This window comes from Pituophis catenifer, unplaced genomic scaffold (assembly GCF_029215685.1).
Source record: "Pituophis catenifer annectens isolate HBS135680 unplaced genomic scaffold, rPitCat1.0.hap2 SCAF_4, whole genome shotgun sequence".
Lineage (NCBI taxonomy): Eukaryota > Metazoa > Chordata > Lepidosauria > Squamata > Colubridae > Pituophis > Pituophis catenifer.
Window position 1 is genome coordinate 75,126,940 of NW_027256884.1, and position 24,868 is coordinate 75,151,807.

The following is a 24,868-nucleotide window of genomic DNA, read 5'->3' on the forward strand; positions in this document are numbered from 1 at the left end:
GTTGTTATGGCTATTCTAGTTTATAAATTCTTATATACTGACACTTACATAGATAGAAACATTTCCATTAGGCCACACTCATGTGCAGGTTTTGCACTTTCTTTTAAACTAACTTTTCTTTTAAATTATCTTCATTCTCACAAGTGAAGAATTCTGGGAATAGCAGACTGGAGGGCACGAGGCCAAAGGTCAAATAAACTGGAGGGCACGAGACCAAAGGCATTAGCTTCATGGCCTTCCCATCATCTTTAATGTTTGCAGAGCTACTTAATGGGTAGACTTTCCATATAAGAAATCTGAATTTAAGCCATCTTTTTGGCAATAGTTTTTAGAAAAACTTCAAAAAGTTTATATGAATAAAATATCAGTGAATGCCCTTGGATGCTAGCACAAGCTATTTACAGAAAGGGTGGGATACAAATTATGTTTAAGGAGTTCATCTTTATGCATGTTGGCTTTTCCTCATTTTCTTTCCAATTTCTTTCTTTCCTTTCCCAAAACTATTTTATTACACATATCATCATATGTGATTATGTGGATTAGTTCATATAATTAACATGTTTCTCAGCTTTGTATTCAGGGATAACACAAATATAGAAATGTTCTGCTTTACTTAAAATAGCTTTACAGTGCCTATGCTATCTATGATGAACACTGACTTAATGTTTATTTATTAATTCTATAATAACTAGAGGTTATTTATTTTTTTCCCATTTGTTTAGAAAAAGCACTTAAATAACTGCTAATACAACAATCTTTAAAAAATTGAACTGTCAACAGTGATATCCTTAATACTTGTTAGTAAAATTTTCATTTATACTGGACAAGAGAATACCAAAACTCTGTCACATTTTAAAATCTGCATACTCTTATGTTGTTTAGGATCTAGATTTCTCATCACATCCACGGGAGCCTTGTATATTATAGATGTACAGAATGAAGATGGATTGTATAATTACCGATGTATCACTCGGCACAGATACACTGGAGAAACACGTCAGAGCAACAGTGCTAGACTTTTTGTATCAGGTATGCAATGGACATTTTCTGGAAAAAAATTATATATTAAGAATACATTCTGTGTACTCTGCTTTACTTTGTAGCTGGATATCCTTAGTATGTCTTGTGATGCACATTATTTGCCATTTGTAAAACATGCCAGATACTAGGGGCAGAATAACAAACCACAGCCCTCCAGATTTCATCAGTCTCTATTTCCTATCAGTCTCAGTCAGCAGAGTTAACAATCAGGGATGCTGTATCCAAAGTAGTATGCATTGTGAAAGGATACAGGTTTGGCTAGATTACCCTTCTCAAAAGTGATGTCCTCCACAACACCTTGAAATGCACTTGGGACACTAGTGGGAGTCAGGGCAACTCACAATGGTATCCCATGGCTGAATCTTGAAGCATACATTCCAGACCAATTAAAGCTTCTGAATGCTTTTCAAGAGCAGCCCTTTGAAAAGCACAATGCAGTAATCCAAATGGGAAAGGAATAAGGCATGACTGATTATAAGCAGAGTCTTTCAATCCAGGAATAGACACAACTGGCACACAAAATGAATTTATACAAAAATCTCCATACTGTAGAGGAGCTCTGTAAGCCTTTGCACATCAGAAGGCATATAGTATCATCAAGATATTAATGATTCTATGGCAGAAATGTATCAGTGATATTTCCCCAGTATTTTCATGTGGTTGTTAAGAGAGCAAGATAAAAGTAAACCTATAGCACTTTTGTGATAATGTTTTTCTGTATATTACATCCTACATATGAGCAGAGACAATTCAATACTCTGATCCAGCATAGACATTTTAAAAAATAATAGAAAAGATACAATCAACTCTAGAAAAACAATGAGAACTTATTTAATGGACATCTGTAGTATGGGATGAAAACTAAATTAGTAGAAACTTTTTTTACAAGCATTCGTTTTATCAAGCTAATTCATATTTTAATTCTTTAATGTGTGTGGATGGGGAATGATTGAATAGAAATGTTATGGTCCTGCCTCTTCTTCACCAAGTCTTCAAGGCACTGGCACTAACTAAATATTAATCAAAATCAATATTCACTACTTTGATGGCTTCCAAATGAGCTGGATATAGCCAACATAGAATTTGAGTTACAGTGCCAATGCATCTGGATGGCAGCAGATTAAAAAAAAAAAAAACAGATTTCCTATATGTTCATATAGATCAAGCAGTTAATTCTATTAGATATCTAAGATGTAGCTACTCTGTTTTCCAGACCCAGCAAACTCGGCTCCATCTATTCTGGATGGATTTGAACATCGTAAAGCCATGGCAGGACAGCAAGTGGAGCTGCCTTGCAAAGCATCTGGACACCCAGCACCAAAGTATCGCTGGCTGAAGGACAATGTTCCCTGGGAACCTGACAGCCGGTTCCGGCCAATGGTGACAGGCCTTCTGATAGAAAATACACGTCCATCAGACTCAGGCAACTATGTGTGTGAAGTCTGGAACAGTTATGGTACAGCTGAAGTGATAGGCCGTTTGCATGTAAAACGTAAGTGTCTGCAGATTACTAGAATACAATAAAAATTCTGTTTAATGGAGTCAAACTTGAAAGCATATGCTGCACTTATATAGGCTTCCTGAATGACCAAGAACTTTCTATAACTTCCTGGTTCTGTGTTATGTGGAGAACCTACATATCAGACTCTCAGGGCACTCATTTGCCTTCTAGTACTAAAGAACAGAACTAGCTAGCAGATCTTCATTTACCACCTCATTATAGAATTAGACTACCTTGTTATCCTCAGGAAAACTCTCTGCTTTACACCCAATACTAGAAATACTCGAAATAATTATTTGAATTGCTTACCCATATTAGTGTCAGAATACTTTGGTACAGTTTTGGTGAAATAGGATATCTGCCTACACACCATAGAATGCAGTGGATTGGCCACTGCTGGCTCCTTGCAAGGCAGTCTCCAAATCCTTCACTCACAACTTTGTGGTATCCTCATAGCTCCTGAAAAGATAAACCTAAGTAATGTTGTTACCAGCTATCCCCCCCATCCCAATAATCCCACTCTGCTCTGATCTACTTGAAAGGTGACAACTGGAATCCTTTTTCCATTGGTAATTTGATTGTAGGAGGAAAATATAGGAATATTTTGTTTAGAAATCACCTTTTATTCTGGAAGCATAGTCTTCCAGTTTCAGCTGTTTTCAGGGCTATTTTGATTAAAGAATTTACTCTGAATTTTCACCAGAACATCATTTGCTTTTTTTCTTCACAATTTGTCTAAAGACAAAACTAAGGAGGGCTTAGTGGTCCTGTTTGTTTTCTGACATATCTCACATAAAAGATATAGATTAAGAAGACATTAACTGTCATTCTTGAAAACATGTCCCATGTGTATTCAGAATGTATGTCAACATGTTTGCCATAGTGTTGAGAACAAATCTTTTCCAATAGCTCTCATAATATTTTTAGAAAGTATTTCTAATAGTTTATAACAGTGAAGTTACTTTTGGTTAGTTGCTTTCACTATGCAAAATTCTAGCTAGATCACTAAGAAGGCACAATTTGTGTTAAAAGTGTTAAAATTACATTTGCATGATCTGCATGAGTATAAGATTATTAACATTTGCTTCTTTTAAAACATATGATTTCTCCCAACTAATGTGTCTAAAACAAGCCCTTAGATATCTGGGGGGAAAAAAAACCTAACTCAAGAAACACTGCTGAGCATGCTCAAAATAAAACCATTACTATACTCCACACAAGAGTATATTTCTGCATATCACTAATGATATAAGCAAAAAGGAGAAGATTCTACAAACTAAAAATAGATAAAATAAAATAAATAAAATAAAATAAAATAAAAATAAAAATTTTCTGGACTCTGTCTTACTGCTCCATGGGCTGTAGGAGTTAGTTTTAAATATTTATTTGGTGCAGCGTGATTCCGTCTGGTTATCTTTATTAGGCTTTGGATTAAATCCCATGACCACATTAGACAGAATGAATTAACCATTTCAGGTGTCATAAGAGTGGGTAGCAGTGGCAACTCAAAGTCATTTCTTGTGAATCTGTGGCTGTAAATAGATAGATTTATGTATGCCATGCAGCTTGCTCTCTTTGTTATTCTCAATAATATTGCTCTAAAATCCACCTGTTACCAATTTAGCTCACTCATATGGTGAAGGCTTGTCATGCTGCTATTTTCCTACAGAAGCCAAAATAATTTGACCTACCCTTTCTGATGTAGAACATTGCTATTTGAAGTGTGTTTTTTTTAATGAATCATTTCTATCATTTATAGCCTGTATTGGTATTTAGTGAGTAAAACATTACTCTTTTGGTTTGCTCATCAGTGACCAAAATAAAATGACTGAATTTGATGTCTTCTTCCAGAGCCTCTAAAAGCCACCATCAGTCCTCGGAAAGTTAAGAGCAGCGTTGGTAGTCGAGTGTCCTTGTCCTGCAGTGTGTCTGGAACAGATGACCATGAACTCTTCTGGTATCGAAATGGAGAAATCATTAATACTGGCAATAATGTGAGAATCATTGGGGTCAATCATGAGACTCTTATTATGGATGGCATGTCCAAAAGTGATGGCGGGGCATACCAATGTTTTGTACGCAAAGACAAGATGTCTGCACAAGACTATGTTCAAGTGGTGCTAGAAGGTCAGTTGTTATTTTATGTATGTAAACACTTAAAGCTAATCCATGTCTGTCCTTTTCACAGTTCTCAAAAGACATCTTGAAATAATGTTCATATATTTTAATAAAATATAAAATTACTTTTAAAGTATAAATTTCAAAAATATTTATTCAAAACCTACCATTGTAGCACTCATAAGAAAGGCCTTTTAAGAGGTGTCTGAAACATGTCAAAGCTGATATGAGTTGAAATAGTGTCTGGACTGTGGCAGTGTATAGGTTACAGTATCATAGCCTACAATTTCCTGGAATTCTTATTTCCTTATTAAAAAAACCTTCTTTTTCTACATCAAGTTGTTGAGGGTTTTTTTTTTTTTTACTTTTGATAATTTTTTTAACAAATCTATGGAAGAATTATTGGGTCTGTCATCTGTACTTTGATAACTATCTAGTTTGATACAGCAACTACACAGGACAGGTATAGACTCCACCAGATAATTAAGAGCTGTAGAAAAAAATGATTGCAACCAGCCTGCCTTCGACCTGTATAATCTTCTTCTTCTTCTTCTTCTTCTTCTTCTTCTTCTTCTTCTTCTTCTTCTTCTTCTTCTTCTTCTTCTTCTTCGCCTTCGCCTTCGCCTTCGCCTTCGCCTTCGCCTTCTATTTCAGCAAGTGCAGGGTCCGCTTTTCGGATCATTGAACACCACTTTGCACAGTCAGCTGCATCTCCAGGGCGCAGGCCCATGGCTTGCATATCTTTGTTGATGTTGTCTTCCCATCTCTGTTTTGGGCATCCACAAGGTTGCCGGCCATTGACTTCTAGTTGAGAACCCGTATATTGCGCAGATCAAAAGGAGGGCTGAGAAAATATCTACAGAATTCTCACATTCTGGACATAAACTGTTTTAACTCCTCCCCTCAGAATGCTACTAATAGAGCATTGCATGCCAAAACATCTAGACACAGGGACAGTTTCTTCCCTCATGCCACCACTCTGCTGAACACCTAATCCTCACAATATTGTTTTATGTTTATTTACCCCACATTGTATGGCTGTACTATTATTATTATTATTATTATTATTATTATTATTATTATTATTATTATTATTATTATTATCATCATCATCATCATCATTATCAACCTTCTCATCTTCTCTACTACCCCCTCTTATTGATATCATATTATGGTATGATTATTAATACTCTGTTGCTTTGCATCTACATTGAGAGCTTCTGAACTGGAGACAAATTCCTTGTGTGTCTTATTACACGTGGCCAAATGAAGCTATTCCATTCCATTCCATTCCATTCCATTGTTACAGGAAAACAGAAAGTACTGTTTTCCTATTTCTTTTCTTTGTTTTGCTTATGGGGTTACTTACATTACTCTGCAGCTTTCTTGCCTTGCCTTGCATCATGAGGAATTCATTTTTTATTGCCAGAGATGTTGCAGGCTGCTGAAATGAACCAGTGAAAGATAAGCCACTTAAATGTGACCACCTTGTAACTAAGGTTAAATGTCAGAAGCTTTCATTCCATCCAATTCTATAAAAATGTATTTGGGGTTATTTTTGTTTGTTTTTGTTTTTTCCTCTCATTTGAAAAAGTGGAGTTAACTGATTACATTTTGACTGATCATGTCTTGGGAACAAACAGTAGTTCAGCTAGTTAAAGTAGTACCACCTGCCAAGGATGAAGTCTGGATATGGATCCAGACTTCATGGATCACCATTTTTAAAATGATGATCTAGTTACGTTATTTTGTATTCTGTTTTGAATAGTCAGATAAACTTTCAAAGTAGCATGGATAGATAGTTGAGAAAATGACCAAATAGAAAAACAAGTTTGCTGATTTATTTATTTCACATTAGTTTTATACCCCAAGATCTTTGATGGTGGATGACAGAATAGACCAAAACAATCTCTTGCAGATTCTCAGTAACTTGGTGCCAGCTCCCTAATACAAGAAATTACAATTCAGCAATTATATACTGATATAATTATATATCAGTATAGGAGGAATTACTGACTCTGGCCATTTGCTGCTGATTATAAGCATATTCTGTAAGATATATATATATGAATGACAATGTCGTATGGAATAGTTGACAGGATATTGTAAAAGATTGGTGCCAATATGATAAGCCAACAATAAAATCAGTACCAACCAAATTTCTCTTATTTAGATAAATAAAATAAATAACTTTTATTGTCATTGTACGTGTATACACAGTATACCTGTACAACGAAATTCACTTAACACCCAAAGACCAGGTCCAACACACATAACAATCCCCAAACACACTCCCACCCAATTCTCCACCCCTAAACCACCCAAACATCCACACAGCAGACCAAGTAATACTGTCCAACAGCTCACTGATGGTGGCCCTTTAGTTCATTGTTGAGTGCAATTATAGCTCTGGGATAAAAACTATCCAGAAAATGTGTAGTCCGAGTTTTAATTGTTCTATATCTTCTGCCAGAAGGCAACAATCCAAAAAGATTGTAAGCAGGATGGGAAGAGTCTCTGAGAATGTTATGCAACTTTCTCAAACAGTGAGATTCAAAGATGTCATCCAGGGCTGATAGCTGGAGTCCGATGATATGCTAGGCAGTTTTAATGATTCTCTGTCGAGCTTTTTTATCCGCTACAGAGCTGTTCCCATACCATGCAAGAATGAAGTATGTCAGGACACTCTCAATGGTGCTGCGATAGTAGGACAGAAGTAGATGCTGGGATAGATTTATCTTCCTGAGCATTCTCAGGAAGTACAGCCTCTTCTGTGCCTTCTTCACAAGTATGTTAGCATTCATATTGTGATATTGTGGTTGCTTTCCTCTACAACTCTCCATTCAATTATATCTTGAAAAGAAAATCATCATCTTCCTAGCATTATTCCCATAGGTACTCCTTTTCAAAACAGCTGTTGTTTTTATGTTCATCTCCAGGTGACCTCTTAGATCCGTGATGGCGAACCTATGGCACATGTGCCCAAAGTGGCATGCAAAGCCATGTTGCCGGGCACGCACAGCCTTGACTGTTTATCTTCTGGGTTTCTGGCGTGCATGCGTATGCGACGATCAGTTGTCCTTGCCCACGCGGCAGTGCTGAAAATCAGTGTGCGCATGTGCGCTGACCAGCTGATTTTTGGGTGTGCATGCGCACCAGAACCCAGAAGTTTGGCTTTTTTGGAGCACGATCCCCTTGCACGTGCTGCAGTGCCAAAAACCTGCTTGCACATGGGTGCCAGCCAGCTGATCATCCGGCACGCATGCATGCTAGAACCCAGAAGTTCGGCTTTTCCAGAGCGCAGCTCCAAAGAGCATGCGACGTTTTGCACAACCTTTTCGGCATTTGGTGCCGAAAAGGTTCGCCATCACTGTCTTAGATGCTGTTGATAATTATTTAGTAGTAAGACCAACTAGTATTTATACAGAATTTGACAAATCAAGGTAACAATAACATGGCAATTCATTAGTATCTATCCTTCAGAAACAAATTCTTGAATGTATTTGTAATGTTTTTGAACAACCACCTGTTGACCCTATTAATAAATGTGTCCACTGAGTAAGAAGAAAAAAGTCCACACGTGTTCTGTACATTTCATCCCGGCATTATTTGAAACCATTGCAATCACTGAAAATTGCTGACACCATGTTCCCCCTAATAATCGTGAAGAAAATAATAAATTTGTTTAGAGCTAATGAGGCTATAGTGCAAACATGGCATGAAAACTAATTTCAGAATAGTCACAGAAAAGAGAGGATATTACCTGTGTGGACCTAGTTACCTTGGCAACCATCTCCCATGACTAAGAAAGCCTTAAAGAGCATATTGATAATCTTTAATGATGCTGAGAGAGTGCAGGTTATCAGAGTACAACAGCAGGGGGGATTTCTAAGACATAGGTCTCCCTGGGAAAATAATGTCTGCTTTCATCTGCAAAAAGCCTGTCACTTGTATAATTTTTTAATTTTTTTTTAAAGTGGAGGGCAAAGGAACAGACTAAGCACATTCTCTGATTTATTAGTTGTGTATCAATTCCCCTTCAGGATAAAAAGCCTGTAGCTGTTTGTCTTCTGGGAAATGACAGTGCTAATACACAGGGAGAAGATGAGAAGGGTTTGAGAAGAGGCGGAAGTCTCAGGCATGCAGCCCTTTTGGTTTAACACTTCCTCGCTTATTCAGATAAGATTAAAAACTGGGAGTGCTACAGAAAAAGAATTAATGGTTTGCTACAGAGTACTGAATGCCCCAGTTGACATCTTTATAGGTTTCATGCAGAAAATATTAGAATTCTGGAATCCCTTGTGAATCATGCTGCAATAGAGGACACTGTCACTGGCTTTCCCACCTTTGCCTGGATGTTTATTAAATGACACTTACAGTTGAAAAACACTTCAGTGTGACAAGGTCTCTATGCCTTCTCTTAAACCAAGACAAAAGAAAATGAAAGTATCACTTCCAATGATCCAGTGGTTATTGCAGACCTGAGCGTTCAAAGAATTTCATGCAAAGAGTGTGCACCTTGAACTTGTTATATCTGTTGTGATTGCTTTGATAGAATTAAACTGCAATTCCCATTGGAGCAAAATGGTACAGCATTTTGAGGACATTATTAGCTATTAGCAGCAGTAGTAATGGTAGTAGTAGTAATTCTAATGATCCCCACAGAAATTGTAATGTATAGGTCTGTCCTAATTCATTGTAATTATAGTTACAGTGAAAACTAAATTTATCCCATATACAATCATTAATCAGGTCCTTTTTGCAGATTGTGAGCAATTATTTGGCATGAGATTTATGCATTCTCAGGCATTTTTAAATCTCCCTAAATATTGTGCTACCTAAAAGAGATAACATGAAATTATTCATTTATTAATTCCTTGTTAACTTTATAATTCCAAGTTTCTGAATTTTTTTTTTTAAATTTGAAGATATTTTTCCACAATAAGCCAAAGTATAGTCTCCTTTCCAAAACACTGATGGATATGGTGTTATAAATAGATGCAAACAGAATTTTAGCAAACTCTTGCAAATGGTTACAATTTGTTCATATCTCATAATAATCTTCTACCCCTAAAGTATATGTGGCTATAACTGTCATGAGAAAAGGAATCATGAGCTAGTCAACATGAGTTTTATTCTTTTGTTTGGAATGTCTCAGGAGGGGAATATATCAAAGGTTTCTTTAAAATAACTAAGCCAGTACTAATTCCTAAATGCTGGTGTATCATCTACCCTTACTTCAGACAGGTTAGAGGTATGTATTTGGTTGGGTTGTTACATACAGGTGTTACATACTAGACTTCTAGATTCAATAAGGGAACACTGTAATTTTTATATTTACATACATGCCTGTTCAGACTAATGTTAGGGATTAGAGCTCACAACTTTCTTCTAAGCCGATCACACATTTGGTTCTAGTGGGAATTGAACAAGTTATATTTGTGTGGAATTTTCATTTTATTTTACTGATTCATTGATTTTCAAAATTTCTCCATCAAGTATTACAAATAGAAAATATGGGAAAGGCCATTTTAGCCAACAAATCCAGCCTGGAGTTCAGTGCATAAATACAAATTAAGCTATTTGAAAAAACAACAAACTTGTGCAATGAAGAAGAGTTCTTCACAAATCTTGCTCTCAAAGTACTACCATGATTAACAAGTTCTTCAGATCCTTTTTTGTCCCCATCTGAAAACAGGAACATTTTCTGATGTTTTCCGCACTTCACCCTTCTCCAGGATTCCTCAAAGATAATATATAAAAGTTTATCCTATCCATCAATATGTTCCTCAGTATTCATGATGCAGTTCTTCTGTCTCTAAAGAATTAAGCTCATTCAGAGTAAAAAATATTCTCTGGACATATTTCTACCAATCTGAAGTTTCAGGTTTTGCCCCTTCTTTCTGTTCTTCCCAGCTATTTTGTTAAACACTTATTTCTTGCAGGAGAACACTGCTAAATACATGTGCATACGCACACAATTAGTGTTAATACTAAAAGCACTTGTTACCCACAGACGGTTTAAAGAAATAGTTGAGATAAAGAAACTGCCACAGTTTTTTATATATATATATATATATATATATATATATATATATATATATATATATATATAATAATAATAATAATAATAATAATAATAATAATTTTATTTCTATACCGCCCTTCTCCCGAAGGACTCAGGGCGGTGTACAGCCTATTTAAAAACACAAAAAACACGACAACAGTTAAAATTTAAAATCATTAAATAATTAGGCTCCAATTAAAATCCCAGAAATTTAAAATACCCCAATTTAAAACATTATGTTAATAGCCCTGCCTGGCGGAACAACAGGGTCTTCAGAGCGCAGCGAAACACCCGGAGGTCGGAAATCTTTCGTATTTCGGGGGGCAATTCATTCCACAGGGCTGGAGCTCCCACAGAGAAGGCCCTCCCCCTGGGTGTCGCCAGCCGACATAACTTGGCTGATGGCACCCGGAGGAGACCCTCTCTGTGGGAGCGAACTGGTCGGTGGGAGGCTATTGGTGGCAGAAGTTGGTCTCGAAGGTACCCGGGTCCTATGCCATGGAGCGCTTTAAAGGTGGTAACCAACACCTTGAATCGCACCCGGAAGACCACTGGGAGCCAGTGCAGCTCGCGCAGGAGGGGTGTCACATGGGCACAACGGGTTGCACCCATAACCACCCGCGCGGCCGCATTCTGGACCAGTTGGAGCCTCCGAGTGCTCTTCAAGGGGAGCCCCATGTAGAGAGCATTACAATAGTCCAACCGGGAGGTGACAAGGGCGTGAGTGACCGTGCGCAAGGCGTCCCGATCCAGAAAGGGCTGCAACTGGCGAATCAGGCGAACCTGATAAAAGGCCCCCCTGGCCACGGCCGTCATATGCTCTTCTAAAGACAGCCGTGCATCCAGGAGGACACCCAGATTGCGAGCCCTCTCTGTGGGGGGCAAAGATTCACCCCCAATAGTCAGCGATGGCACTATACAGTATGATTTATAGGCATGTGGTATAGGCATGATAACTTCTTTAAGACCTTGTGCATGGGTTGGGGATATATTGAGTTCTACTTTTGTTAAATTTTGCTATGTTAACTTTGGTACATTAAATAATTCCCTTCCTAGTTCCCTTCCTAGTTTATTTCACTACGTTAACCTCTAACCCAGAAGTAAATTTATAATTAGCCTAATTGATTGAAAGGAATAATATTCATATAAAATAGCAAAGGGAAAAAATAAGCAATAAGTATGAGTCAAAATGAGAACTAATTGTGCTATTTTTTGAAACATTTAAACATTTATTTGGCTTCTTTTTTCTTAAAACAGAGGAGCTAAACAGATTTTACCCTTTTGTGATAAATTGTCTCATGTATCTTCTCTTTTTAACTTAGATACCTTTCCTTCTACAGATGGAACTCCTAAAATAATTTCAGCCTTCAGTGAGAAAGTGGTAAGCCCAGGAGAAGGTGTATCTTTGATGTGCAACGTGAAAGGAACTCCTCTTCCTACCATCACATGGACTTTGGATGAAAATCCCATCATTAAAGATGGGAACCACCGTATTAGTCAGATCATCACCTCTGAGGGGAATGTAGTCAGCTACCTAAACATCTCCAGTACTCAGGTCCGAGATGGCGGAGTATATCGTTGTACTGCCAACAACTCAGCTGGAGTCGTCCTCTACCAGGCTCGAATAAACGTAAGAGGTGCTTGTCAAATCAGCTCCTCAAAAAAAAAAAAAAAAAAAAAATTAAACCTCATTATAGTAAAATAAAACATAAATGCATGTATGAACTTTGCTATTGAATGCTAAGATTTTTTTTTCCAATGCTATCTCTATTTTTCCCATAAAGGAATCATGGTATAAGACTATAATGCTAAGGACAGCTTCTTCAGAATAAGCATCACTGATAGGCTTACCTCTGAGTAAATGTGTGTCAGATTGGACTAACAGACCATTATACAAAATAAGCACAGCACATACTGTGAATGTATGTTATACATTCTAATCAATTCAGCTAATTTTAACTTACTATAGAATTAGTTTTGCTTGCATGACTTTTTTTCTTTTAAGAACTTAACATTCATTGTAAGTATCCAGGTTAAGAATATTGCAGTTTATATCTGTAATTCAGTCCTCATGCTGCCAAATGTATCAGAGCATACTTCTTCACTTAGAATACACACACCCATTGAACTGCTGATTGAGGGTGATATAAATTTTCAACCAAAATCGCTGGAATACAACAGGTTAGAAACAGTTATATATAACTATTCACCCTAATTTTAGAAATATCAGGCTATTGTTTCTATCTGTCTTGTCTTCTCTGGCATTAACTGAAATGACACTATCTTTTAATTTATAACTCAATACAGATTTTTATCATAAATGATTTAGTGATCCAAATGTGTAGTTTAATTAATTCATTAATTAATATGACTGTTGTAGGATTTGAAAAATTGAAAATTGTAAAACAAGTAGGAAGAGCCCCTTATGTTGCTCTAGGAAGTTAAAAGAGTGGAGGGAACTGTAGTAAGTTACAGTTTTCAGGATCTAAAAGAATTATATATTTAGAAGAAAACAATATTTTCTTAACTAATTATACCTCTAAATTATTTTCAAGAGCTTGCTTTTATCTTTACAGGACCAGCCAGCATTCGGCCAATGAAAAACATTACAGCAATAGCAGGGCGGGATACCTTCATTCACTGTCGTGTCATTGGTTACCCTTATTACTCAATCAAGTGGTATAAGAATTCTAATCTGCTCCCTTTTAACCATCGTCAAGTAGCATTTGAAAACAATGGAACACTTAAGCTCTCAGATGTGCAGAAGGAGGTGGATGAGGGAGAATACACATGCAATGTTCTGGTTCAGCCCCAACTGTCAACTAGCCAGAGTGTACACGTGACAGTAAAAGGTAAAACATGAATGTTATTTAAAAGTGCTTGTAAAAATGGAAGTGAAGGTGATATGCACCTATCATAGATTATGGTCAGGTTTATGTATTTGAATGTATTTCTCTGAACCATCCCATAATTGTCTGTCAAAAACAAATGCAATGGAGATGTTAAATGTAACTTGGCATTTCCAGTTTGCATGCCATCTCCAGCAAGAATTTCCAGTCATGAGAGCTTTGAAAAATACATAAAAGCTACTGCTGTCCCATCAGACAGATAACTTCAATGGGGCAAGAAATTCTGACCTCAAAAATAATTGCTAAAGCTTGTTTTCATACTATGTTGTGAACAATATTGAAAAGCCACCTATGATTGATACCTGATTTTTAATCAACCTTTTCTAGACAGTGCCCTTCATACTTATCGATCACTAAATGTCCTAACTGAAATCTTGACTCAGAAAAGTTAACACTTTGCAGTTAGTTATTGTATGCAGAACCCCTTATTCAACAATTAGCTTAATAGGGCAGAAATCCCTCAGCCCCAGCTCAGCTAGATTAGAATTTTTATTGCAGGCAAAAACAAACAAACAAACAAACAAACAAACAAACAAACAAAAAATAGAAGAAGCCTTAACACAGAGTAGAGAGCTCAAAGTGTTGCTTTTTTCTTTTCCAAAGTAAGTTTCTTGCCAGTTTGTTTAAAGGTCTTGGACAGATGAGATGTGTTTATACAAAAGTCTTGTCTAACCTGAGAATTTATGGTTCCTCCATTGCCAGCTTCAGCTCTTACACCAGCACTTTATTGGTAAAGATTTGACAATTAATAATTACCGGTATTTGTTATGGCTTCCCCTAATGCATGCTAGGTGTCTTGCAGATGAAATATTTTCTTCTGATAATTTTTATAGTCACGCTTTTTTGACCAACATATTTGCTCTATTTTGTTCCAGTGCCACCTTTTATCCAGCCCTTTGAATTTCCGAGGTTCTCTATTGGCCAGCGAGTCTTCATTCCATGCGTTGTGGTCTCAGGGGACTTGCCTATTACAATCACCTGGCAGAAGGATGGTAGGCCAATCCCAGCCAGTCTTGGGGTGACCATTGACAACATTGACTTCACCAGCTCCTTAAGGATTTCTAATCTTTCTCTTATGCACAATGGAAACTATACCTGTATAGCAAGAAATGATGCAGCAGCTGTGGAGCACCAAAGCCAATTAATTGTTAGAGGTAAATATAATGGTGGCAATAGTACCATCAATAATACTATGAAACACCAGTTGTGATGAGAACTAAATGCTACTGTAGTGTAAAATAATTGCTCTTTTGTCTTCTTACATATACCATAATAATTGCACCTTTCTTTTGTCTGAACATGTTACAAGTGAATGCTATCAATGGTCAGGAAATGTCTGTTCTTACACTTGGAAACTGCAAGTTTTAATATACAGAAAATCTTTAAAGTGAGTTGAAAGAATTTGAAACATGATTAATTATTTTTAGAGCATTTTAGCTTTGAGCCTGTCAATTTTTAATAACAAATTATGTAATTGATAAGCAAGCTGTATAATTCTGCTACAATAAAGGATTATTACTGTCTTGCCTTATGTTTTGGAAATATCAGTTGTTCAGCTACTAAGAAGGTGTCTCCTATCACTGTGATGCTATGGTGATGTTTCTCAACTGGCAGCCTGTGAGTCAAATCCAGGTGCGTCCAGACAGAGGCTCCTAGCACTACCAGTCAGTAGGTATTATCCTGCTGTTCTGTCTTTTTCATAACTAATAATTTATTTTAAACAAATCCACAAAAAAATGCAGTTGCTATTATACAAATTTGTACATATTTGCATAAACAACTTCCATGACTCTCTGTAATACCTGTTTTTCTATGCAACTTTTCATATGTATACTTTATTTAAATTCAACTTAGCCCTAACTTAATTTGTACAAAATTCTCAAAATTCTCAAATATACAGTACAATGGACAGTTACATAAATGGCATGAATATATTCTGATGATTATGAAGCTTCGAACTGAAAACAATAGCTAGCCATAGAATACATTTATTGTTGCTGTCTCTATTGTAGCAGAATTTGCTTGAGCAGTTCACAACATTTCTAGATAAAAAAGAAAAATCCAAAATTGAAATGAATTAACCAAAAGGACTGTAGATGTCCTTGACTTATAACCATTCATTTAGCAATTGTCTGAAATTATAATAGGGCTGAAAAATGTTACTTATGACTGGGATTCACACTTACAACCATAGCAACATCCCCACAGTCACCGGATTGCAATTCAGGTGCTTGGCAATGGGCATGTATTTACAACAGTTGCAGTGTCCCAAGCTCATGTGATCACTATTGTGACCTTCACAGCCAGCTTCCAACAAGCAAAATCAATGTGTGTTAACAATGTGGAAGCCAGATTCACTTAACAACGGCAGCAAAAAAGATTGTAAACTTGGGTTCAGTCTCATGATGACTCACTGATGATAATATTGTTTAGAGACTGAGGTTTTTATTTCAACTGTGATCATAAGTCAAGGACTACTCATTCAAATAACTCTTAAACTTTTTGAACTAAATTTCAAATAACCCCTTACTATGTAGGTCTTAAAACCATTTATTTTAATATAGGATGTGGAATAATTAAGGAATATTTTAAGCTTTGTAAAAATGAGAATGTTTGAAAAATAGTTAAAATAAATAATAGGGCAAAATGTTTAACTATCGTATAAATATAGCATTAAAATCATAAGATTCCAAAAATTATTTTGTCACTTTTTTATGAGAAACATGTATTTAAAGAAAATATCTTTAAAAAAATTGTTTTGTACTAAATTTGTTTATTTATTTATGCAACTGGAAAAAAGCATAGATAATAATGGAAATAATACAGTTTTCAGATTTATCTTAGGCTACTGCTGTTTATTGGGAGGTAACTAAAAAATTTGTTGTCATGGGATCACTATATACCATAGATTGCTGGAGCCAATAAATTAATACAATGTTTAGCATATTTATTTTACATATATAAATGAAATATAACTTAAATAAAGCTATCCCTACGTTTACTTTTAAAACATGGATAATGGAAATAAGCTTTTCTTATTATACCTCTTGGGTAGTTTACCTTATCTGATAATTAAATGTCTGGTGAAAAGTATTCCAGAGTGTAGGAGTTACATTGGGAATTAGATTTTCCCAAAGCAGGGTATCTTTTATGCCAACAGACAAGCAACAAAATCAAAAATTGGTGAGAAAATCAGATAGTAGCAGATTTAAACTGCAATGAGTATAAAACAGGACAAATGCTCTTACATTGATAAAGGCAAACATTTCTTACAATGAGGTATCTGCAACAGTAACTGTTATCCAGCCATGATGCATTAAATAGCTTCTGCTGAGTCTGAGCTAGAGAGCCTGAGAAAGAGTTTTGAAGGTTCTTATAAAGGTAAGGAAAAGGTGTCATGTAAAAATTAAGTTGGCATTTACTCTTGAGGATGTTAAACAGTTCAAGAGCAGTACTGAAATAATCTTGTGAAATATTCAATTTCATTTATTTGTCATTAGAAACTGAATTGCCAAAGTGCAATAAAAGGGGAAAGGAAGAACAGAATAAAATTATTCAAAGAAAATAGAATAAGCAGACTAATCCATATTCATGAAGCATAAACTTTGTACATTTAAAAATAAGAGAGATTTCTGATACAGTGAGAGTGAAATACTAGAGTCCATTAAAATGGACTTAGTAGTGGTAAAGGAAAAGAATGGATTAAGTTTACTAATGTCTACTCCATTCTGTATTCAAAGGTCTAAACAAAAATATGTACATTTACAAAAGACAGATAACAGATTAACAGAGTTGGAAGGGACCTTGTAGGTCATGTAGTCCAAACCCCAGCCCAAGCAGACATGTTTAACCAAAGTGATTTTAACAATAGTTACATTTTGAGAAACCATTTATGTAATAGCTTTTTTTTTTTTAATATAACAGAAGTTTTGTTAAAAACAATTTTTATCAGGCAGATTGTTCTCATGATATCACCTCTGTGTCATCTCCAGCCTCTAACTTAGATTGCCAGGGATTATATTTAGGTATTCTGGTATGAAAGTGAAATTTTCCTGCTTCTCCTTACACAAATATTGCCAGGAAGACAACCTACAATGACTCAATGGCCGTGCTGGCAATAACACAATCAAGGGCAGGGATCTGCTCAAGTTCTCATTGGCTAATGAATTTGTGATAGCACAGCCTTCCCAGTCTATTTGCTAGGCACTGCTCTCTAAAGCCATTTTGTCATGGGATATGAATTAAAAGACCTCAATGGCAAACAGCAACAGCTCTGTTGGAAGGCCAACAATTCTGTGTCAAAGGCCCCTTGCTCCCAAAACGGTTCTGATTGGTCAATGAGTCATAGGAGAAGTATGAGATGAAGGAAATGAGCATTGTTGATCTGGGTGTAAGATTTGCCCTGATTTTTTTTATATTTGTGCAGTCACTGTATCCCTCCCTTGTTAAGAATCCAAAATAGTCAAGTGGTCTTTAGATCAGAGTAGTTTAAAAGAGTACTCTGATCTCAAATTATAGGCAATTTTTTTTGAAGTAAAAGCAAAGCAACAATAGTTGAACTAGGCAGTAGGCTGCAGAAAAACCATGAAACCATTAATTCAATTTAATTTAATTAATTCAATTTATATGCCGCCCTTCTCCAAAGACTCAGGGTGGCTCACAATACATTTTAAAAAATCATTATAAAAAAAACATTTAAAAATTAAAAGACTTGTAAGGGTTTGCTTGTTACATGGCTGAAAAACTTTTTTGTGAAAATAAAATATACTGGAATGATGCCTCCTGGGGAAAAAAAATACATCCATTCCAAAGAGGAAGAAATGGCAGAGGTATTCCTTTTATCCCAGAGTGTCCTTCAAGTTTAATAGAGATGTACTGTGCTTCAGATTCAAAGCTGAAGAAGTGCCTTAGAGCAGATAAGATGTTGCATATGTTGACATCTCTTTAAAGAAACTGTGTATGGTATAGTGTGCATGGTCCTAAGAAAGTATACATTTGTATCTAAGAGGCAATCTACAAGTATAAAATGCTTGTTTGAGAAGAAGACATAGAAAACAAGCCCATGCCTCCTCCCAAGCACTTTCCATGCCCCTAAAGCTCAGCCAGAAATTTTCCTTCAATCATGGGGCCACCACAAGTTGAGGTTAAGACATCCTGGCTTTCTTCATGTCATCTTTAGCAGCATTGAAGTAGTAGTTTCCATTGCTGCTTTTGGAAACCCAGTGGTCTATTTTTTTCTTGGTGGTCTCTCATTTTAATATAAACCAGATCAGTAGTGGATTTCAATTTAGTTTGCTACAAGTTCGCTCGTGCGTGTGTGTGTGTGCACAACGCTTCTGCACATGTGCAGAAGGGTCGGGGCGGGTGGGCAGAGCCTCCCGCCACCGCTACCGGTTCGCCCAACTCGGGGAGAACCGGTAGCAACCCACCACTGAACCACATCTAACTCTGCTTAGTTTTTTGAGATCAGCCAAATTTCTTATAGCTGGCTCATGACAATTTATAACAAAGAGTTTTCCTAAACCAGCGAAAGTGACTTCTCACTTGTGCTAACATTTTATAAAACTTGTTTTGAATAATGGAATTTCTTTTATTAATTTAAATTTGCAACACCCCAATATATGGTACTAGTATTTCAACAATAGCAAACATTCCAAATTGCATCATTTACCTTACATGCATTTTAATCTTTCCAGTGAAACTCCAGAAAAAATGAGAATACCAAAATCCTTCTGTCCAAGAGAATGATAAATTTGAACATGTAATCAAAAAATACTTATGGTAGTTTTATAAAAAGACAGTCTTGGTCCATTAATTTATTGCACTCTTGCAACAACTCCATTGCAAAATTAAATGTATCTTCCTCCTGTCCATCCAAAAATTTTTCCCTGATTTCAATGGAGACAGAAAATCAGTTCAGCAAGAACATACTGTATTTTCTTTTTTCAGGATATTAATTTGCTCTCTTTTTAAAGAATCAATCTCTATGTATGAAAGCATTTGAAAATTGTTTTCTGCATTTATACACAAGGCTTCCATAAGTCTTTATAGTTTATTAGTCACTATATGGGTATTTAAGGATACTGTAAATTCAACTATTTAAAATTTGCAATTCTGCTGAGACATTAACTCGGCTTTTTTAACATCTCAACTACAGCAATGTCCTACACCATGTTATGATCTGAAGAATTAAATGCCTCAAAGTATAACATTAAGATGTATGTTCTTGCTATATCTATGGTAACCAACTAAAGAAAGCTGGAGATAAAAGTCAGAGCTCTGCAAACAGGAGGCCGCATTCTTAGATTTAAAAAAACACCCAGTAATTATACAAAAGGTTTATTAGGAAGCCACAGAAAATTATAATAAACACCATTGATTCCCTCTCTTGCTATACAAGAGACCTCTGGACCTATCAGGTGTGGGCATATTATTTAATATGGACATTAATGCATTCCACTGAGTATGGCAGTTCTTATTATCAAGCTTTTCATTGCCAAATGTGTTTCTAATATCATTTGCCAAATAATGTTTTGATTGAGGATCAATAGAAATTATTAAGAAAAAAATCATGGGTAAGTGGTCTAATTATAGTTAAAGTGTCCTACTTGATTGTATCCTACTTTCTTTGTTTTCTTTTAGTTCCCCCCAGATTTGTGGTTCAGCCAATTGATCAAGATGGGATTTATGGAAAAGCTGTGATCCTCAACTGCTCTGCAGAAGGCTATCCTGTTCCTACCATTGTCTGGAAGTACTCCAAAGGTATTTCTATCCTCTAACAATACTCATTATAGTGTAATTCAAAAATATATTGTGCATTTATTATGCAATGTTCATTTTGTTAGTATTCCAACTGTGACAGATTCTACGGAGGTTGGAAAAATAATGGAGGCAGGATAAACAGAATCAAAAGGTAGAAGAGGAGTTTGTTAGTAGCTTATTTTATAAACGGAAACACAACCCTACTAGCAAGAAAACTAAAAAGAAGCATTTCAAGTCATTCAAAGAGACTCAGTCTCATTATAGATGAGAGTTGAAAATTTTTCTTGGAGTTTCCAAGATACCCCAAGGCTAATGTTAAAGATATCTTATTCAAAAATCAGTTTAGTCTTTTTCTTAATCTTGCCTAGGAGGTTGACAATACCTATTATTTCTCTTCATTACCATTTAATAAAATAATGTCAAATAAAATAAGGCAGATGATATGAGTTCTTGTTACAGGTAGCCTTTGGGTTACAACCATTAAAAATTATTCAGCATTGAATGAATGATGCTTATAAAGGATCCTTGTAGTTCTGGCTGTTGCAGCTTCTTCTTGGTCATGTGATCACAATCCAGGTGCTTGGTGTCCAGTTATGACTATGACATTGCAGTTAGCTATGGCCAGGGGTGAAATGCTCTGAGGTCTGTTACCAGTTCGCTTCGCTACCAGTTCGCTGCACGGATACATGCGTGCTGCATGCCAAACGTATGATTTGCGCGCACAAGCGCACCACAGGTGCAACCACGCAGCGCTGAAAAAGGTGGCTTAAGCCTTTTCTAAGATAAGTAGAATAGCGAGGAAGGGGGAACAGCTCTGTCACACGATTTAGATTCGCTAGAAAGCAGGACTTCCTGCTATTTATATTTCCGAATATAAATTGCGTGGCACAGCTGATCGTCAGAAATACCAGTTCGTCTGAACCGGTAGCATTTTTTTACTACCGGTTCGCGTGAAGCGGTAGCTTTTATTACTACCGGTTTGGGTGAACCGGTCCGAACCAGTAGCATTTCATCTCTGGCTATGGCCATGTGATTGCAATTTCCAATTGCAATTTCCCTATCACCTTCCTACAAAGTCAATGGGAAAATCATCAGAAAGTCAGAAGTTGCAGACATATGGTTCCTTGCTTAATCACCCACATGGTCTTTGTTTAAGGAGGGCAACTGAGATTGCTAGCATTGCCATTGCAAGTGATGCAGTCAGATGACATTGTACTTTATAATTACATTGCTTAACAATAGCAATTCCAACCCCAATTGCTATTGTAAACCAAGGATTATCTATAGTATAAATATCCTGAAGATGTTCATAAATCCAAATATTGTATAAAAGATTTGTACAGATGCTAGTGAGCAGTCTCATTTCATTTACAAATGTACATAACCACCATTTCTGGTCCACATAAAAAGTTTAACTCTTCCTTCAGTGTTCCTCACTTTTCCTGACCTTGAAGTACAGAAACTATCAGTTTAATAGGGGGAGTGTTTTGCATATCAATCAGTTCCTTGACTTATGAGCTATCACTATTTTTCTCAGCCCTACTCTACACAGAAACAAAACAAATATCCGTACCTCCATATTATCTAGTTCATGTATTTGTGTATTTGCTAAAACACACAAAGGTTTTCCAACTGCCAAGTTACCATCCCATCTTGCATTTAAATATTTTGTGGTGTGAGAAGTAGAATGATAGAACATCAGCATTTTTTCAAGCAGGCAACCTTCTAATCTTGGTTGCAATTTGCAATGCCTATCAAATGGAGAAGGTACTTTTAAAATTATGGAGCAGTTAGGCTCCAAAGGGAGAATCTGAGCTTTTATGTGTATAAGTGTGTAAGTGTGTAAGTACGAGATTGCCTTCTGCCACCGATAGCCTCCCACCGGCCAATACGCTCCCACAGAGAGGGGCTCCTCAGGATGCCGTCGGCCAAACAATATCAACTGGCAATACCCAGGGGGAGAGCCTTCTCTGTGGGGGCACCAGCCCTCTGGAATGAGCTGCCCCTAGAGGTTTGTATGATCCCCGATCTGCGTACCTTTTGCCGCACCCTTAAGACTCTTTTGTTCCAACAGCCCAAGCTGGCTTAATATGAATTTTAAATTGGGTGTTTGTTAGCTTTTAACTTTGTGGGCCAAATTTTTATATATTCATTTTAAATTGCTTTTAAATTTTGTGAGTTTATATGTATTTTAATATGGCTGTACACCGCCCTGAGTCCTTTGGGAGAAGGGCGGTATAGAAGTTCAATCAAATCAAATCAAGTGCCCAGGAAGCAATAGCCAGCTTGAGTCCTGGAATGGAGGTGAGGCAAAAGTTTCTGTGAATGGGAAAATAGACTACCCACAAGCTTATCAAATTCGCTACAGTTCAGAGACAACACTGCTGGTTTCAAATAAACTAGAGCACAGCAGAATAATTTGACACAGCTTCTCAAACCAGCCAATATTGTGAGATCAGTTCCAGATCCAAAGTGGCTGAAAGTACTTGTTTCTCCCAGGCCTAGTGGCAGGATTCTTGTGGAGCTCTGATTTGTTTGTTTGCTATGGTATATAATGTGTTTGCTGGGACACTTTACTTCTTCTGTTTATTAATGTTCTATTTTTAAACGTAAGTTAGTCAAAGTCATTTTGGAGTCAAGACAGCCTCTAAAAAATCATCATCATCTACGTATAGACCAGTGGTGTATTAACCATTAAGCAGACTAAGTATGTGCTTAGGGCACCAGGCCCAAAGGGGGCACCACAAAGTTTTATGTAGCCTAAGCTTGGCTTCGTTTGTACAGTATGTACAAAGAAGGGAGGCACCAAGATTTGTCAGTGCTTAGGGCACCAGTGAGCCTTAATCTGCCACTGGTATAGACATATACTAAGAATGCTCTTGGAATATAACATATGGACATAACTTCAGCAGTCCTAAAACTTCTCCAAAGGTTTCTACCCAAATTGACCCCAAATTTCTAATTGCTATGCAGCAAAAGTGGGGCAATATTAAATATTTAAGGGAAAAGTCATACTAATTGAAAATTTATGTTTATTTTAATGCTATCTACCTCTTTCTCTTGGCCCCACTCATGTTGGAGAGTGGACGCAGCACTGAAAAGTGTTGGGTATCTTTTAATTTGAAAAAGATTATAGACTTCTAAGTTGAGTAGTGTAATACCGTATCATATCTGCTAGACTCTTGTTTGACAAAAAGAAATTATTCCATAGTAAATTACCAGGCTATTACCATTCAAGCTGTACCTCATTTGCACTCCCAGTTGATGAACATAACATTTGTATAGGTAGTACTCAACTTATGAACATGATTGAGCCCAGAATTACAGTTATAAATTGTGCCAAGTCACAATGTGACTATGCCCAATTTTACAACCTTTTCTGCAGTTGTCATTAAGTGAATCATCATGATCGTTAAGCAAATCCATTGTCCACAATGGGCATTTTTTGACAGAAACTGGAATTAAATACTTGTTTCTGGCAAAAACTGTAAAATTGTGGTCACATTACAATGGGATACTGAAATGCAGGCCAATTGCTGAGTGCCCAAACAACAATCACATGAACATGGGGGTAGGCAGCTGTTGGAACTTTGAATCCAGGTGTCTATGGAGATTCTTAGTCCTCAGGTTGTCCCAAAGGTGCTTTTTCAAGAGGCAACTGAACTTTCTTGTTTTTCCTTTGAAGACGTTTCGCTTCTCATCCAAGAAGCTTCTTAAGCTCTGACTGGATGGTGGGGAATGGAAGAATTTATACTCCTTGCAGACAGCTGGTCATCTGCATTGTTTTAGAGAGTCGTTGAGGCCACTTGGAGGTTTATCTGTGTCTTCATGGTCACCTAAGTAGTGCAAATGGGTGTGGAGACTTCTTGGAACTGCTTGGATTGTGTTATAGCTGAAGATAGATGATGTCGTATCAATCCCCCTCTGTTGAGAGATGGCTGTTCAATTTTGACATAGATGGCTTCTTTGACCCCTCTTTCAAACCAGTGGTCCTCTCTATTTGAAATGTGGACTTTGCTGTCTTCAAAAGAGTGGCCTTTGTCTTTTAAATGCAGATGGACTGCTGAATCTTGTCCTGATGGGTTTGTTCTCCTATGTTTATGAACTGGTTGTTTTGTTTCCCCAATGTACCGATCTGCACGTCTCATTGCATTGTAGTGCATATACCATATTGCTCAGTTTGTGTCTGGCATTTTATCCTTGGGGTGGACAAGTTTCTGCCTTAGTGGGTTCTTGGGTTTAAAGTGAGTACGTATGTTGTGTTGGCTGAAGATCCTCCTGAGCTTTTCAGATATCGACCAGCTGTCTACAAGGAGTATAAATCCTTCCATTCCCCACCATTCAGTCAGAGCTGAAGAAGCTTCTTGGATGAGAAGTGAAACATCTTTGAATCCAGGTCATAAGTAGGTCTAGAGAGGTAACTTCGTACAGTTGCTAAGTGACCCTTCATAAATCAAGGACAACATGGAT

The 24,868-nt window shown here is 36.7% G+C and overlaps 1 protein-coding gene across 2 annotated transcripts in view; it reads left to right on the forward strand.

The window, feature by feature from the left end:
- Positions 1-24,868, forward strand: part of DSCAM (DS cell adhesion molecule) — a 320,113-nt gene that overhangs the window by 136,534 nt on the left and 158,711 nt on the right. For both annotated transcript variants that reach the window (XM_070943500.1, XM_070943501.1), the window contains exons 2-8: positions 883-1,029; positions 2,255-2,533; positions 4,394-4,669; positions 12,068-12,364; positions 13,304-13,579; positions 14,512-14,790; positions 20,279-20,398. In XM_070943500.1, coding sequence (XP_070799601.1) covers positions 883-1,029; positions 2,255-2,533; positions 4,394-4,669; positions 12,068-12,364; positions 13,304-13,579; positions 14,512-14,790; positions 20,279-20,398 — 1,674 coding nt within the window. The remainder of the gene's footprint in view (positions 1-882; positions 1,030-2,254; positions 2,534-4,393; positions 4,670-12,067; positions 12,365-13,303; positions 13,580-14,511; positions 14,791-20,278; positions 20,399-24,868) is intronic.